This window comes from Rhinoderma darwinii, chromosome 8 (genome assembly GCF_050947455.1).
Source record: "Rhinoderma darwinii isolate aRhiDar2 chromosome 8, aRhiDar2.hap1, whole genome shotgun sequence".
Taxonomy (NCBI): Eukaryota; Metazoa; Chordata; class Amphibia; order Anura; family Rhinodermatidae; genus Rhinoderma; species Rhinoderma darwinii.
Window position 1 is genome coordinate 24,985,466 of NC_134694.1, and position 16,065 is coordinate 25,001,530.

General features: G+C 42.2%; 1 protein-coding gene across 5 annotated transcripts in view; it reads left to right on the top strand.

Annotated features, from left to right (window-relative positions):
• Window positions 1-16,065, top strand: part of DENND1A (DENN domain containing 1A) — a 582,084-nt gene that overhangs the window by 346,268 nt on the left and 219,751 nt on the right. For all 5 annotated transcript variants that reach the window (XM_075835514.1, XM_075835510.1, XM_075835512.1 and 2 more), the window contains exon 12: window positions 5,835-5,936. In XM_075835514.1, coding sequence (XP_075691629.1) covers window positions 5,835-5,936 — 102 coding nt within the window. The remainder of the gene's footprint in view (window positions 1-5,834; window positions 5,937-16,065) is intronic.

The following is a 16,065-nucleotide window of genomic DNA, read 5'->3' on the forward strand; positions in this document are numbered from 1 at the left end:
GAGCACGGCCCGCAAAATGCGAAAGAACGGACATGTTCCATGATTCCCGGAACATTTCCACGGCACTGACACCCTTCCGTAGTGCTACGGAAAGGTGTCAGTGTTCAATGAAAGTGAATAGCTCCGTTTTTGCGGACCGCAATTGCGGTCCGCAAAAACGGAGGTTTTTTGCTGTCGTGTGCATGAGGCCTCAGTTACATGTTGGGTCACATTGCACCTAGATAACAGTAACAGAAAAACACAACCATGGAAATGTCATGTTCATGTTTCCCGCTTGTTTCTACTAGTTAGCAATATAACGCATTTCCACTGTAATACTAATTAATAGAAAAAAAATGGACGCATTTAGCTGAACCATGAGGTAAAATATTTTTCACTAGACTGTAACTTTATAATAGGCGAATATCCAGTCATAAAGCTGCTTTATTTTCATGTGCGCCAATACAACATTCTACAAATACACATCAATAGACCTTTTCCATTCACTGTCTGTAACCAATATTTGTATAAACCTCACATTCTGATATGGCGCTACATGGGGACTGCTCATTAGTCTGTCACATCGCTTGTGCAGGAAGTTCCTTCTCCTGTGCCACCCTCTAATTGACGGACATGAATCGCTGCCTGTTTCTTCATATGTGTTATACAGTGCTGGGCCACTGTGCTACAGAACATTGCAATTTATCAGCTGCAGGTCTGAAAAGCATGAGCATGTTTTATATGTTTAATATCAATGAATTAATACATGTTAGACTTGAGACCCCTGTTTTCTGTCCCAAAAGAGGTTCTGTAGCAGTTGGCAGGTGCATTTTAAGGAGTAATGTATAGTTTACTGTAGAACAGTAGGAGAAATATTCGGAGTCCCCTCGGAGTTCCATGGCAGCCATCTTTCGGCCACTTGCTTTGAAATGGTCACGGAACTCCCCGATGACAATTTTTTAAAATCATTTACATTAGGGGTATATTATTCCATATATGATATTACAATAGATGTATATTTTATCAATCTTCCTGCTTATTCACATATAATATACAGAGTTTTTTCTAATACTCTTATACATCAAGGCCTCCATAAAATAGTAGGTGTTTACATACTGATCTTCATCACGTATCCACACAACAAGGATATAAATCCCCCTTCTTGGATAGTGGTGGAAACATGAAAATTTTTTCTTTATGCCCTTGGTAGCCAACTATGCCCTTGGTAGCCATCTAAGCATCCAGAACTATTGGTATATAGCACAGATATAATTACAGAAACATTTATTCCCACTTTCTGTAAGAAGGCTTTTTTGTGTCAATAAGTCCTCCTCACCCAAACTTTGTAGGATACCTTCAAATTTGTTTTAAAAGGTCTGAGAAATATAATTTTCATATTTTCCTGTAATTCTACTCAGTATACAATGACTGTAGTACATGTGATTATTGTCATAGCTATATCCCTTTTACTCATCATCTTAATATATTTTCATCATTATGTTTTAATGGGATTGACGCAGTAACGGAAGTCACTTGGGCAGGGTCTGTCCATTGAGTAAATATGAACAGATCATACAAGTACAGAGTGAAAATTGGGCCTTTAAATAAAATGTTAAATCTATCATAGCTATTGCTACAAGCAGAATTATTATCCGCACATCAGTAACTGGTAGGGCTGTTTTTGGTTTATTTTCTTTCATGTATGTGTATGGGACTGACCAGGTGGATTTTCCACCTGGTGGTTTTCCATCTGCAGTGTTAACATGCACTTGGAGGCTCCTTCATAAACTTTTCTCTGAGCATTATTAGATATTTAAGGCAACACATGCAACCTGAGATGACTTAAGAAACATCCTGAAGGTCTTTTGGAATCTGTGTGCTGGTTTCAGGTTCTTCCCAGTTTCCCTATGAGACAGTGAGTTGAGTATCGCTTACCTCTTGCTTCCTTAAGATTAAAGCCTTGCTCCTTTTAACCTCAACTTCAGGGAATTGAGCAAGTAAGATATAAGTCTTTCCCTGTGCCCGAATAGAGACGCCTGGCATTGCTTCATTTTAATCCTTGATTCAATTGCAATATTCTTTATTACAAAAGAAAAAAAAAAAATCGAATAGATAGTGCGTGTAGCTTTTTCTAAACTTATGTTTGTTTCACATAGTAAAATGCGTAGTTTAACTTTGTTTTATATCTTTATTTTTATTGTATCTTTATTTAAATTTTCTGGTATTATCAATAATGTAAACACTTATTTCTAGTGTGAATTGATGGTCTCATGAAGACAACCTTCTTATCTTTAGATAGCCCCCTGGTGTTCTGTTTATTATTGTGAGTCTGGCTTATGGAGCCCCTGGCCCTCAGCTGTTATCTTCAGCTGAAGTTTCGTTCAGCCTTGCATTTCATATAGTATCACATGCCGGCCAATAAGTTGAATGACCGAACGTCTAATATACGGATGGGCTGAGTTTTCCAAAGTGGGAGCCACTTTTACTTAGCAACAATGTTCCCTCTAAGTCTTGGCAGCTCCTGAACGGAGCAGTTAGGGAGCAGGGCAAGTCTTCATCAATGGTGGGCGATCTGATGACCAAAAGTAATAGCCCCAGTAAAAGCTAATACAGGCGACTAAATAAGAGAATAAGAAAACTTATGTTAAATTAGTTTTAATTACTTTTTTATATACTATAATATTACAAGTCCAGCAGTAAAATAGACAGTTATATAAACCAATTCTAGGCATCAATGAAAGAATCCAAGGAAAAAAGTTAGAGGTTCAGCACACACGTAGCTATGATTAAGAACTGAAAAGTTTGAAACGCGTAGGCGTTCTCTCCCGGGATTTTTTAATTTCTTGTTTTAATTTTGACTTAAATAAACAGTTTTGTATTTTTTCACATTATATCGTGTGCTGGACCTCTAACTTTTTTCCTTGGATTTCTACCTACACCCGACGTAGCTCTCTTGCCCATACACCGAATAATCATGGAATCTGGCGTCTTTACTTCGAATGAGTGGTGAGCGGACCAATTTTTCTTGTATATTTTTTACTTATCAATGAAAGAATCCCTCATTACACCACTGCCCCTATAGATAGCACCACGCAGATCCCCTGTAGATAGTGCTACACAGACCCCCTGTAGATAGCGCTACACAGACCCCCTGTAGATAGCGCTACACAGACCCCCTGTAGATAGCGCTACACAGACCCCCTGTAGATAGCGCTACACAGACCCCCTGTAGATAGCGCTACACAGACCCCCTGTAGATAGCGCTACACTGACCCCCTGTAGATAGCGCTACACTGACCCCCTGTAGATATCGCTACACAGACCCCCTGTAGATAACACCACACAGACCCGCTTGCATATATTGCCACATAGCCCCGCTTGCATATATTGCCACATAGCCCCGCTTGCATATATTGCCACATAGCCCCCTTGCATATACTGCCACACAGCCCCCCTGGTATATACTGCCACACAAACCCCCTTGTATATACTGCCACACAGACCCCCGTATATACTGCCACACAGCCCCCCTTGTATATACTTCCACACACAGCCCCCCCTTGTAGATGGCCACATACAGCCCCCCCTTGTATATAGCCACACACAGCCCACCTTGTAGATAGCCACACAGCCCCCCCTTGTAGATAGCCACACAGCCCCCCTTGTAGATAGCCACACACAGCCTCCCTTGTAGATGGCTACACACAGCCCCCTTGTAGATAGCGCCCCCATTCCCTTGTAAGTAGCGCCACACAGCCTTCCCCCTTCCCTTGTACTTAGTACAAACAGAGCGGGGAGCGGTAGCCTACAGCTACAACTCTTCGCTCTGCGTAACACGACTCACCGTGAGGAGGTGGTCATGCGGCGAGGATCGGATCACTTTTGTCTGGGGTCGGTGACGGCACAGGACTGGACCAGTTCAGTCACCTGACCTCATGTCAAGAGATTGGATTGGTCCACTCCCGGCACCGACCTCACTTGTCAGCGGACGGTCTGCATGCCATCTCTGATACTCTGGGCTATCTCTACCCTATCTCACCTTCCGTGAGTTCTCATTGGGTGGCCGCTACATGAAGGTGAGTGAGGGAGGAGATTGAGAAACTTCCGCCCGCTGCACTGGCAGTGCGCAGGCTTTAAAGTTCAGTGAGAGGGGGGGGGGGCATGGAAGGTGCACCTTATAGGGAACATTGCTTAGCAGGTCTTCACACTGGCTCAGAGTGGTTCCCAAAAGGAGGACCCCCTATCTATTCTAAGAGGCCATATGGAAAAGGGTTGTCTTCATGAGACTTTTTCTCATTTTGTGTATCTCATAATATCCAATGTGGCCAACCCCTTTATAGATATTGGATCTCTGGAAGTGAGTTTTTAGCACCCGAAGCTCAAATGATCTGTTGCATTTATTGTGGGAACAATGGCTATTGAAAGAGCCGAGGGCAATGCATCTGTATTAATTCACTGACCTATTCCTTTCTCACTAAGTATTTCTTAAATCATGAACCAAATATTTCACCATAGACTGGTGGGTATAAACATTAATTTCAAAATTTTGGGGAAATCGTGTGGGGACGATTAAAAGACCGCATTATATCCATGTGAGACTGCCGTTTAAATTAGTGTCTAATGTGTTTGCAATATGCATGAATGAGCTGCACATAGACAAACCATCATCTTTGTCTGATCAGTTTCACTTTAGGAGCAATAAATTGCACATTTTGCTTGGTTTTAAATAACAATTCTGTGGATCTTGCACAATGTAACTTGTAAATTTGATTATTCTCCTGCTTTGAACAAAAAGAAACGTCTTATCTCAGAATATTTATATCACATAATATTAACTGCTCAGGAGGTACTGTAATATGGAACCAATTCTACAAAGATTTACAGTATATCATAAAGCTGGTTTAGAACAATTTTTTGTTTACTTTGTTACATATTTGTGTTTTCTTTTAATATACCAAAGCATTTCTTTATCCCGTGCACAGTGTTAATAAAACAAACAAGATGTGTAGATTACTGCTATAGTTTCTGTTTTATTGTAACTTCCATTGGTACCTACAATGCCACCCCTCGGTACACATTTCTCCAGTTGCTCCTTTTTAGGGACTATTCACATCAGCGTTGGCTTTTCATTGAGGTGTTCTACCGGAGGTTTCCGTCGGGAGAAACCCTCAACGGAATGGCAAACTGAAACCTTCGCTTCTGTTTCCATCACCATTGATATCAAAGGTGACGGAAACATTGCTTGTTGTTTGTCACCATTCCGTCAGGTTTTCGTTTTTTGACGGAATCAATAGCACCGTCGACTAGTTCAATACAACTAAGCGTGTCTGACGGAATTAATCGACGTTAATGGGTTCTGTTGGGTTTCAATCAAGGTGTCCGTCGTTTTACAGGGAGAATAGCGTAGTAGGCTGTGCTATTTACTCTGGTATTTGCGACTGAGGCTCCTAATGGAGCCTCCGATGCAGATGTGAACTTGGCCTAATCCCCACAGGTCTGGTTACTTAAACAACAGCTGATCGGCGGGGCCAGCCATACATTTCGCCTACATCAGTAATGTAGTTTTACATGCTGGCCATTCATATCAAGGGTTGACCATGTAATGCATGGATTTCTCGAGTCCGCTATATTAGCATCTCTCTGCTAAGGCTAATAGAGAGGAGTTTTAAACAGGGGAATCCGCTCTATGATGCCCATATGCTCCAAGAGGGCATAGGGAAAGGGGTGGTCTTCATAAGACGGTCCTTTTAATTGAATTGACTACCTGTGCCTTTTCTACTGATGTCTACCGCATCTGAACTTGTTTAACAGGGTTTTATGCAAGTCTTAACACATTCTTTATTTTTTGGTTTCAGAAAGTGAAAGGTTTGAGCCTGGAAGATGTGGTGGTTCTTAATGTAGACACTAACACATTGGAGACTCCTTTCGATGACCTTCAGAATCTACCAAGTGAAGTGGTCAGTATTGACTCCTTATATATTATTCATTAAGTTAGATATGATTTTTAAAGAGAAGAGAAACTTATATGAATTACAAGAAGCTGCTAAAGAATGTCTTCCAACATCTCACATCTATCACATTTAAAATTGGAAACTAGAAACTTAAAATAGACACGAGACATTTGACTTACAAGTTGAAAATACAACGTGGATATTCAGTACCATTAAATGAAAAATTTGTTGTAATTATACCGGTGCCAATTCTCCATAATTGTTATTTAAAGGGAAACCATCAGCATTTCTGCCCCCCTAAATGACTATAAACATTATTTAGGAGCTAGAGAGACATATGTGAACATACCTATGTGTGCCGGCAGCAATAAAACGTATAACGCCTTCGTCGTATGCAAGTTACTGTAGAAGTGTACTCTAGGTGTTTCTTCAGAAGGGAAATGTCCTGTGATCTTGATGACAACCCTTCCCTTGACTGACGTCTTTGCAGGGGACAGTGAATGACGTCAGAGACCTCAATCAAGCCTAGATGGGAGGGGTTGCTACAGAAAATACAGGACTCTTCTCTGCTGAAGAAACACCCAGCGGACACGTCTAAAGTAATTTGCATACAGAGCAGGAGTTATTAAAACCTTGTTTTCTAAGGTATGCTTTATTATTAGTGGCACACATGGATATGTTCAGAAATGTCTCCCTAGCCCCTATATAGCGGTGATAGCAATTTAGGGGGGGGGGGTGGTCAATTCTTCTGACAAGTCCCCTGTAATATAAATATACACAATCTCATCAATTAATGTTTTTTATATAAATGTACACATTTATATATGTAGAGGTGAGCTCTTCTAAAAGGGATATATTGTACTTTATCATAAAATGTAGCTCAATAGCTTTTATATTGAAAATAGTAAAATACACCTGGTATGGTTGGTGCAGGAGTGTAAATATTTATCTTGCTCAGAGGTTGCCGTTGACAACAGACTTCTGTGCATGTGAATAAAAAAAAGAATTGCATAAAATGGAAGTTTTAGATTTTATTAGGTGTTCACCATTCTAAAACATACAGTAAACATGTTAGGCATAAATCACCATTGTATTATATACCGTATATAATAGAATACATCCAACAACTCATTTATGATGCGGAGCTGTGTAAAAAAAACAAAAGCAATGTCAGAATAAGTCTTTTCCATTTTTTTTTACAATTTGCAGAGTAAAATAAGTTGTATACAAATTTATATGTATCACAAAACATTACCTAACAAAAGTACCAGGTGGACTTAAAAATCACATACTTTCCACAGAGCACCAGAATACTAATTCTTCTTGTTTTTCTGAGATAACTTTTTAGCTTCTGCTGTGTATACTGGGGGCAGGGACAGTGGTCATCTTATTATCACTGCACTGGTTGCCCATAACCTTCAGAATTAAATTCAAACTTATTACGGTCATGCACGAAGCTCTCCCCAGTGCTGCACCTCCTTACATCTCCTCCCTCATCTCTGTCTACCACCCTACTCGGGCTCTACGTTCTGCCAACAACCTTAGTTTAACATCCACCATAATCCGAACCGCCCACTCCAGTCTCCAAGATTTCTCTCGTGCTGCACCCGTCCTCTGGAATGCCAGACAATCAGATTAATTCCCAACATTTACAGTTTTAGACGTGCCCTGAAAACACATCTATTTAGACAGGCCTATAACATTCCCTAATCTGGCTGCTTTTCCTGGCCCCACTTTTACATTAGTCATGAGAACTAGACCCCTTTATTCAGCAGTATCCCCCACACGCCTTGTACCCTAATGCACTTCATGTCAGTCACACACAGACACTGGCTGGTGACCGGCTCATGCAGCTTTATGTGTACCACCCCGTGTGTATAAAAGATGGCTGGACCATTGTACTGAATAAGCACTATTTTCATTTTGTGTCTCCCTCATTTCCTCATAGATTGTAAGCTCATGCGAGCAGGGTCCCCACTCTTCCTGTTTGAATTGTAAATTTGTTTTGTCACTATGTAATGTCTGATATTGTCTGTACATGTTGCCTCTGAATTGTAAAGTGCTGCGGAATATGTTGGCGCTATATAAATAAAGATTATTATTATTATTATAGGGCAGGAATATACCTCAATTATAAAGCTGGTGGCAGATAAAACAAGATCATGCCATTTGACAGCTCACCTCCCCCCTCGATCTCTGCACATGTCATAGAGCATGCCCACAACATTCTCCCATAGAAGTTAATGAGCCACTTGGTTAGTTTAGCTGCCTGCTGTAAAGCAAATCTCTGCTGTTGAAGTAACTCAGGCAAGATAGTTGCCACCATAATAATGTAAAGAAAATAAAGAACATGCTATCAGAAAATAAAAACAGATTAAAAAAACTGATTAAAAAAGAAGATGGCACTCCCCCTTTAAGAGTTTAAAAGGAAATGTTCCACTCGAAAAGCACAATGAACTGAAATAACATTTCCCTTTCTACTAATGAAATGTGTAAAATGCACTTTAATAATATATGTTATACTACAATTTCCACAGTAAAGATAAGTCAGGAATCACATTTGATTTGAATAAACGTGAAATAAAAAAGCAGCTCTCAGCTGAAATCCCTAAAATACGCCAACATAGCATAAGACACCGCAATGCACACGTGTTTAAGGCTTGAACTCTCTCCCTATATAATTTATGCTTTATTAATGAAAAGTTTGCCGGTTGCTCTTTTTTTTTTTCATATTACGTATAAATATTTATAATTCTTGCATATTCTATGTAGTATCGGTAGACGCACGAGGGTACTTCTTGCTGTCCTGTTATTCTGGTGTTCTTTTCTTTAAAGGCCTTTTCTTCTCATCCAATTTCCCAGGCAAATTGTGTGGAATAACTCAATATTAATCAGACTCCTTCATATTCTTATTGTGCTCGTAGACCGGCCGGTGCTTTATTCAATTCCTAATATTCTGCAGCAAATGGGCTGAGTGATACTGTTGGTTAAATGCTTTTCATTTGCTAAGACAAAGTTGGAACAGTTTTGCTTGCGGTTGTATCAATGCCACCTGCTACTGAAGTACTATTAATTAATAGATCAAAGCTCGGGTACATGGGCTACAGAATATACAGACCGGGGAAGGTAACAGCTCTTTGATCTGTAACACGCTGTGTTTGGGGGGTGGGGGGGGGGAGAGGTTTTTTCTATACTCATCAGCTGTTCTTTCAAATTAATTTATCCTTTAGCGAAGCGGGATTACTCATTATGTACATTTATTTTTCTCCTTATTGTTATGTTTTTGACAGAATGTGCAGCACAGTAACAGTATAAGCGTGGTTACATTTTTCATTTTTTTTTACATGTTATGGGTTTAGTTTTTTTAAAGCGGTTTTACCGGAACACAACTAACGTTAATTTGAAGGAGTTGTACACCTTGGACAACCCTTTTTAGTTTGAAATTTACCCCAGCAATGGGACCCCCAGCAATCAGCTGTTATCTGCGGGGGAGTCTGCCGGCAAATGTTCAATTCCCATGCAGCATCATCATAGAGGTGATTAATGCGACCCTCCAAAAGTTAACATTTGACGATACATTGCAAATGTATAGTTATCGTACCTGGTGCCCTCCTCCTAAAGAATCCTACCACCATTCCAGCATTCTGGCCCCCCCATTCTCATCTTTCCAAAATGGCCACCACAAGCCCTAAGCCAGGGGAGTCGCTAACACCGGGTCTCTGGGCCCAAGCCCCGGATCTTTGGCCCTGTGCCCGGGGCGACTGCCACATTCAGTGGTGTAGCTACAGGGGTCGCAGCGGTCGCAATTGTGACTGGCCCGCATCCCCCCGCACCGCATCTGTAAAAACTTACTATAGTGACTGGGGCCTATGTCATAAAATACACTGGCCCCTTTTACTATAGTGATAACACCATACTTACCCTCCTTCCCGAGCGCAGGAAAAGTCCTGACATCTTCTCGCGTCGTGAAGTCACGACGCTGTGCACCGCGCATGACGTCACAACGCTGGATGGTGTCTGAAGCCAAAGAGGAGGGTGAGTGAAATATTACTGGCTGCTGGGGTCCTGTATCTAAGCCTGCCTTGTGGTAGGTTTAGATACAGGGTCTAACAGACAGTATCACACATGGACCCTGTATCTAAGCCTACCACTGGTGGGCTACTATGTGGTAGGCTTAGATACAGGGCCCATCAGACAGTATCACACATGGGCCCTGCATCTAAGCCTACCACATAGTAGGTTTAGATACATGGCCATGTATGATACTATCTAATGGTCCCTATATCTAAGCCTACCACATTGTAGACTTAGATACAGGGCCCCAGCAGACCGTAATCATACTGTATATAAGATTATGGTCTGCAGGGGCCCTGTATCTAAGCCTAACATGTGGTAGGCTTAGATACAGGGCCCATCAGACAGGATCGAAATGGCTGGACCCTGTATCTAAGCCTATCATGTGTGATACTGTCTGCTGGGGGCATTTATCTAAGCCTATCATGTATGATACTGCCTGCTGGGACAAGGTGGGTATGTGGGACTGCATGGCACTGCCTACAAGGGGGATGTATGTCAGGGGACTGTGTGTGGAACAATACAGGGGTATGTGACACTATATACAGGGGGCATTGTGTGGGGAACACTCTACAGGTGTCTTTGATTAGAGCCCCAGAAATGCCAAATTTGCCCCTGAGGTTTAGTACAAGGATACTTACTGCTGGAGCCCTGTATCTAAGGCTACATTCACACGAGCGTTTCAGATTACCGTGCGTAAAAAACACGCGCAAATCTGTGTGCGTTGCGTTTTGCATCAGTGTGCTTTGCATGTGGCATGTTTTTTTCACGCATTTGCAAGCAATTTTTTTTTCAGTGTCATTGATGCGTGAAACTTGGACAGCACACGGATGTGCGTCTGTGTGCTGTCTGTGGTATTCATGCACCCATGTACTTCAATGGGTGATTAGGTGCGTGAAAACGCACCAATATAGGAAATTCAGTTAGTTTCACACAACGTACACTCGCTGCGTAAAAACTCACACATGTGTCAATAGCCCCATTGATATCAATGGGTCCGTGTGCTGTGCATTGTTTCAACGCACAGCACACGGACGAGAATCACGTTCGTCTGAATGAGCCCTAAGTCTATCATGTTTGATACTGTCTGCTGGGGCCCTGTATCTAAGCCCATCATGTATGATACTGTCTGCTGGGGCCCTGTATCTAAGCCTATCATGTGTGATACTGTCTGCTGGGGCCCTATATCTAAGCCTATCATGTATGATACTATCTTCTGTGGCCATGTACCTAAGCCTATCATGTGTGATACTGTCTGCTGGGGCACTATATCTAAGCCCATCATGTATGATACTGTCTGCTGTGGCCATGTATCTAAGCCTATCATGTGTGATACTGTCTGCTGGGGCCCTATATCTGAACCTATCATGTATGATACTCTCTATTGAGACAAAGCATCCAATTCTATCCAGTGGTGTAGCTATAAGAGCCTTAGTCTTATAGATATGCGATCTCCGATATGTATGTAAAAATGTATTTCTACAACGCCCCAAGTCTTAGACCCCCCCCCCCTCTCCACTGCCCTTCGATGGACCAGCCCTAATGAAAGATGACAACAGGGCACAGGAACGCTGAAATGGCGGTAGGATCATTCAGGAGGAGGTCAACAGGTTTGTTGAATATACATTTAAAATGTTTTGTCAAATTTTACTATGCATGTAGTAGGTCTTACTAGGGTACTGCCCCACTATAAGAACATGTGTCTTATGTATGTGTGTCTACGTATAGTGATATGAGGAATGTCCAACCAAAACTCTTGAATTCTGGTCTCCGAACTTGGATTCGCATTTCGCGAGTGTAGCCCATCCACTATTCATCATGTTTTGCCAATCCGCAAATAACATACCACTACAGAGGTACTAAGAGCTTGGCATGCACGTCAAGACTATTTGCAAAGTTACTTAATATTATCTTTTTTAAAAGCATTTAACCCTTTAATGCACCATGACTTATATTTACGTCATGTAATCCTTGTATTAAGGCACCAGCTGCTGTGCCCGTACGCTCAACAGAGCGAGTCTGGTGGTAATTGATAGCTGGGCTCCCGCTGCGAGGGCTTATTTTTTGCAGGGGGAGTTGTACTTTCTATTGGTATCATTTAAAGTATCATATAATATGCTTGGAATTGGAAGAAAAATTCTTTGTGAGGTAGAATTGGAAAAAAACTGCAACTCCTCCATTGCTTTTTGGGTTTCGTTTTTACGGCTTTCACCGTGCGGTAAAAAGGACAACTTAACTTCATTCTGTGGCTCAATCCGATTACGGTGATACCAAATTTATATAGGCTTTTTAATTTGACTAATTTTACAAAGAAAAAACTATTTTGTATCTACACATTCTGAGAGCCGTAAGTTTTTTATTTTTTCGTCGATACCAATGTTGTTTTTTTTTTGTTTTTTACATTGTGCTTGTGGGGGAAAAAAAATGTAACTTTTTTTTAGATTTCTTTACACTTCTGAAAAATGTATTTAACTTTTTTTTACACTTTTTATTAGTCCCCCTAGGGGACTTAAGCCAGCGATCGTTATACTAATGTATCGTAGGATATTGACATTTTCATAGTCTTCCGCTAAGCCCTGCCAAAGGCAGATATGGGGACCTTTATTAGGCCCCCGGGTTGCCATGAAAACCATCGGCGCCCCGCGATCGCGTCCTTTGGGGGCCGATGGGCAAACGGAGGGGGGCCGCTTCCCTCCTAACGGTTTAAATGATGCGTCGCTATTGACCACGGCATTTAACTAGTTAAACGACCAGGAACAGAGCGATGTCTGTTCCTGGCCGTTAGAGCAGCGAGTCAGCGGTGATACACAGCTGATACCTACAGAGTATGAAGCGCGTGAGCCCGCTCCAAACTTCACCCCTCCCCACGCTCCATGACGTACAGTTTTGTCATGGCTCGGGAAAGGGTTAATAAATAGATTCCATATACCTAAAATGGTACCAATGAAAACCATATCTCGTCCCGCATAAAAACAAGCCCACATACGGCGATAGAAAAATACCAAAATTATGGCTCTTGGAATGCAGCAATGCAAAAACAAACAATTTATGCTCTAAAGGGGTTAACTGGGAAGTGATATATATTTTTTTTTTAGTAAGGGCTGCAAATTAAATAAATAAACCAAAAAGGCAATACTTACCTATCATTGCCTCCGGTGATCCAGCGCTGAGGCTCCGGCGCCACTCCCGTTGGTTGTTTACATGCACATAGCATGTGATTGCTACAGCCAATCAGAGGGTTTAGCTGCTATATGTTGTATTTCTGGCATTATGCCAAAAATGATTTGTCACCTTGAGACCTGCTAAGCTCTCTGATTGGCTGCAGCGGTTACATGCCACGTGCATGTAAACAACCCCTACTAAATACATTTTCACTTCCTGAATAACCCATTTAACGTGTTTTAATTCTGTAAAAGTAGCAAAACATATAAAAACCTATACATATCTGGTATCGCTGCGTTCGTGCCAACCCGTAGAATAAAGGCAAGTAATTATTTACGTCGCACGATGAGAAGTGTAAATGTAAAACGCAAAAAAGCAATAGCGAAATTGCTATTTTTTAAAATTTTCCATAAATTATATGTTCCCCAAAATGGTGGCATCGAAAACTACAACTTGTTGACTGAAAGACAAACGTTTGTTTTTTAGCATAGTTTTTTCTTTGTAAAAGTAGTAAAATATAAAAAAATATATATATAAACTTGGTATCACTGTAATCGCATTGAGCTATAGAATAAAGTTAAGTTGTCGTTTTTACCGTATGGTGAAAGCCGTAAAAAACAAAACCCAAAAACCTATGGAGGAATCCGTTTTTTTTCCAATTCCACCCCACAAAAGAATTTCCTTTTCAGTTTCCCAGTAAATTATATGGTATTTTAAATAGTGCCAATGGAAACTACAACTTCTCCCGCAAAAACAATAAGCCTTCAGCCCACTCCATTGACGGAAAAATAAAAAAGTTGGAAGGTGGGGAGTGAAAAACGCAAACAAAAAATGACTGTGTCAAGAAAGGGTTAAAGGAGAACCTGTCACCTCTCCTGACATGCCCTTTTTTTAGTAAATACTTGTTCTGTAGCATATTTTCCACAAATCTACGCTGTGCTGTTCGTTAGTTATTCCTCCTAGAGATGTATTAATAATTTGGTTGTTAGGGTATGTTCACACGGGCGTAAGTGCCCCGAAAAACGGCTAAAAATACGGGTGCTGAACACCTCCAAACATCTTCCCATTGACTTCAATGGAAAAAACGGTGTTCCGTTCCCACGGGGGCGTTTTTTTTCGCGGCTGTCTTTAAAAATGGCGCTTAAAAAAACACCTCATAAAAAAGAAGTGCATGTCACTTCTTGAGACAATTTTGGAGCCGTTTTTCATTGGGTCAATAGAAAATCCAAAAACGTCCGTAAAAAACGCTTGAAATCAGAGGTAGTTTTCCCTTGAAAACAGCTCCGTATTTTACAGCCGTTTTTTGTTTAGCGCATGAACATATCCTTACCGTACCCCTTATCAAAGGGGCGTGTCCCTGCACAGTCTCACTCTGTCAGGGCTGATTGGACAGTCTGTAACGGGACACACCCCGAACTGGTTATTTTTACCAATAACAGAGGAACGGTACAATGCAGAGTTCTTAGGAAAGTTGCTCCAGAAATGTTATTTCATGGGGAATACAATAATTTACTAAACAGACATGTTCAGAGAGGTGACAGGTTCTCTTCAAAGCCCAAATAGACCTGGTCACTAAGGCGGAATTCACACGACATGGTTTCCCGGCCGGGTGCCGGCCGTTCATAAATCGGCCGTCACCCGGCTGCATTAGGTGCGATAGACCCCTAATGGGGCTATTCACACGACCGATTTTTTGACGGGCCGGGAAAACCGGTCGTCAAAAAATGGGACATGCCCTATTTTCGTCCGGGTACCCGGTCGCCCTGCTCCCATAGAAGTCTATGGGGCCGGGTAATACACGCCCATCACCGGAATGTGTCCCGAGTGATGGCCGGGTCTACCGTCTACCGTCGCTCGCGCACTCTCTCCTCCTCCTCACAGCGCAGAGTGCATGTGAGGAGGAGGAGGGTCTTTTTTTGCTGACAAATAGAAACTGGGGAGGAGACCTCCAGCTCACCTTACACACTCCTGTGTGGTGTGAATTAAGGATGGCGCTCGGATCCTCGTGTCGGCACACGGCAGGCTAGCAAGAAAGGAAGAAGGTAGGATCCGGCGCTGGGTGCAATTAAAACGGAATTTCTGTTCCAAGTTTAATGGAAATGGATTAAAAGGAAGTCCAGTTGCATGTAGTCCTGGGTAAGTGAGAAGTGGAGGTGCATGTCCTCGGGGCCTACCAACTCGTAGGCCCCGAGGACATGCACCTCCACTTCTCACTTACCCAGGACTACATGCAACTGGACTTCCTTTTAATCCATTTCCATTAAACTTGGAACAGAAATTCCGTTTTAATTGCACCCAGCGCCGGATCCTACCTTCTTCCTTTCTTGCTGTCTTTTTTTGCTCCCTGTAGGAGTCGGAATCCCCAATCCCCGGCCAGGGATTGGGGATTCCGCTACAGGAGAAGTGAGTGACTACACTGTCCATATATCCATATATGGACACAGAGAAGTCACTCACTTCTGCAGCGCAATCCCGACTCTATGGCCGGGGATTCCGCTACAGGAGAAGTGCGTGACTACACTGTCCATATATGGACACAGCGAAGTCACTCACTTCTGCAGCGGAATCCCCGACTCTATGGCCGGGGATTCCGCTACAGGAGAAGTGCGAGACTACACTGTCCATATATGGACACATTGACGTCACTCACTTCTGAAGCGGAATTCCCGACCTGTGGCAGGGAATTCCTCTCCAGTAGAAGTCAGTGACTACACTGTCAATATATGGACATTGAAGTCAGTGACTTCTCCTGGAATGTTGGGGGGGGGGGGATGGGTGCAACCTACAGGGGGCTGTGTGGCATCACCTACAGGGGACTTGGTGGCATCACCTACAGGGGGCTGGGTGGCATTACCTACAGAGGGCAGGGTGGCATTACCTACAGGGGGCAGGGTGGCAT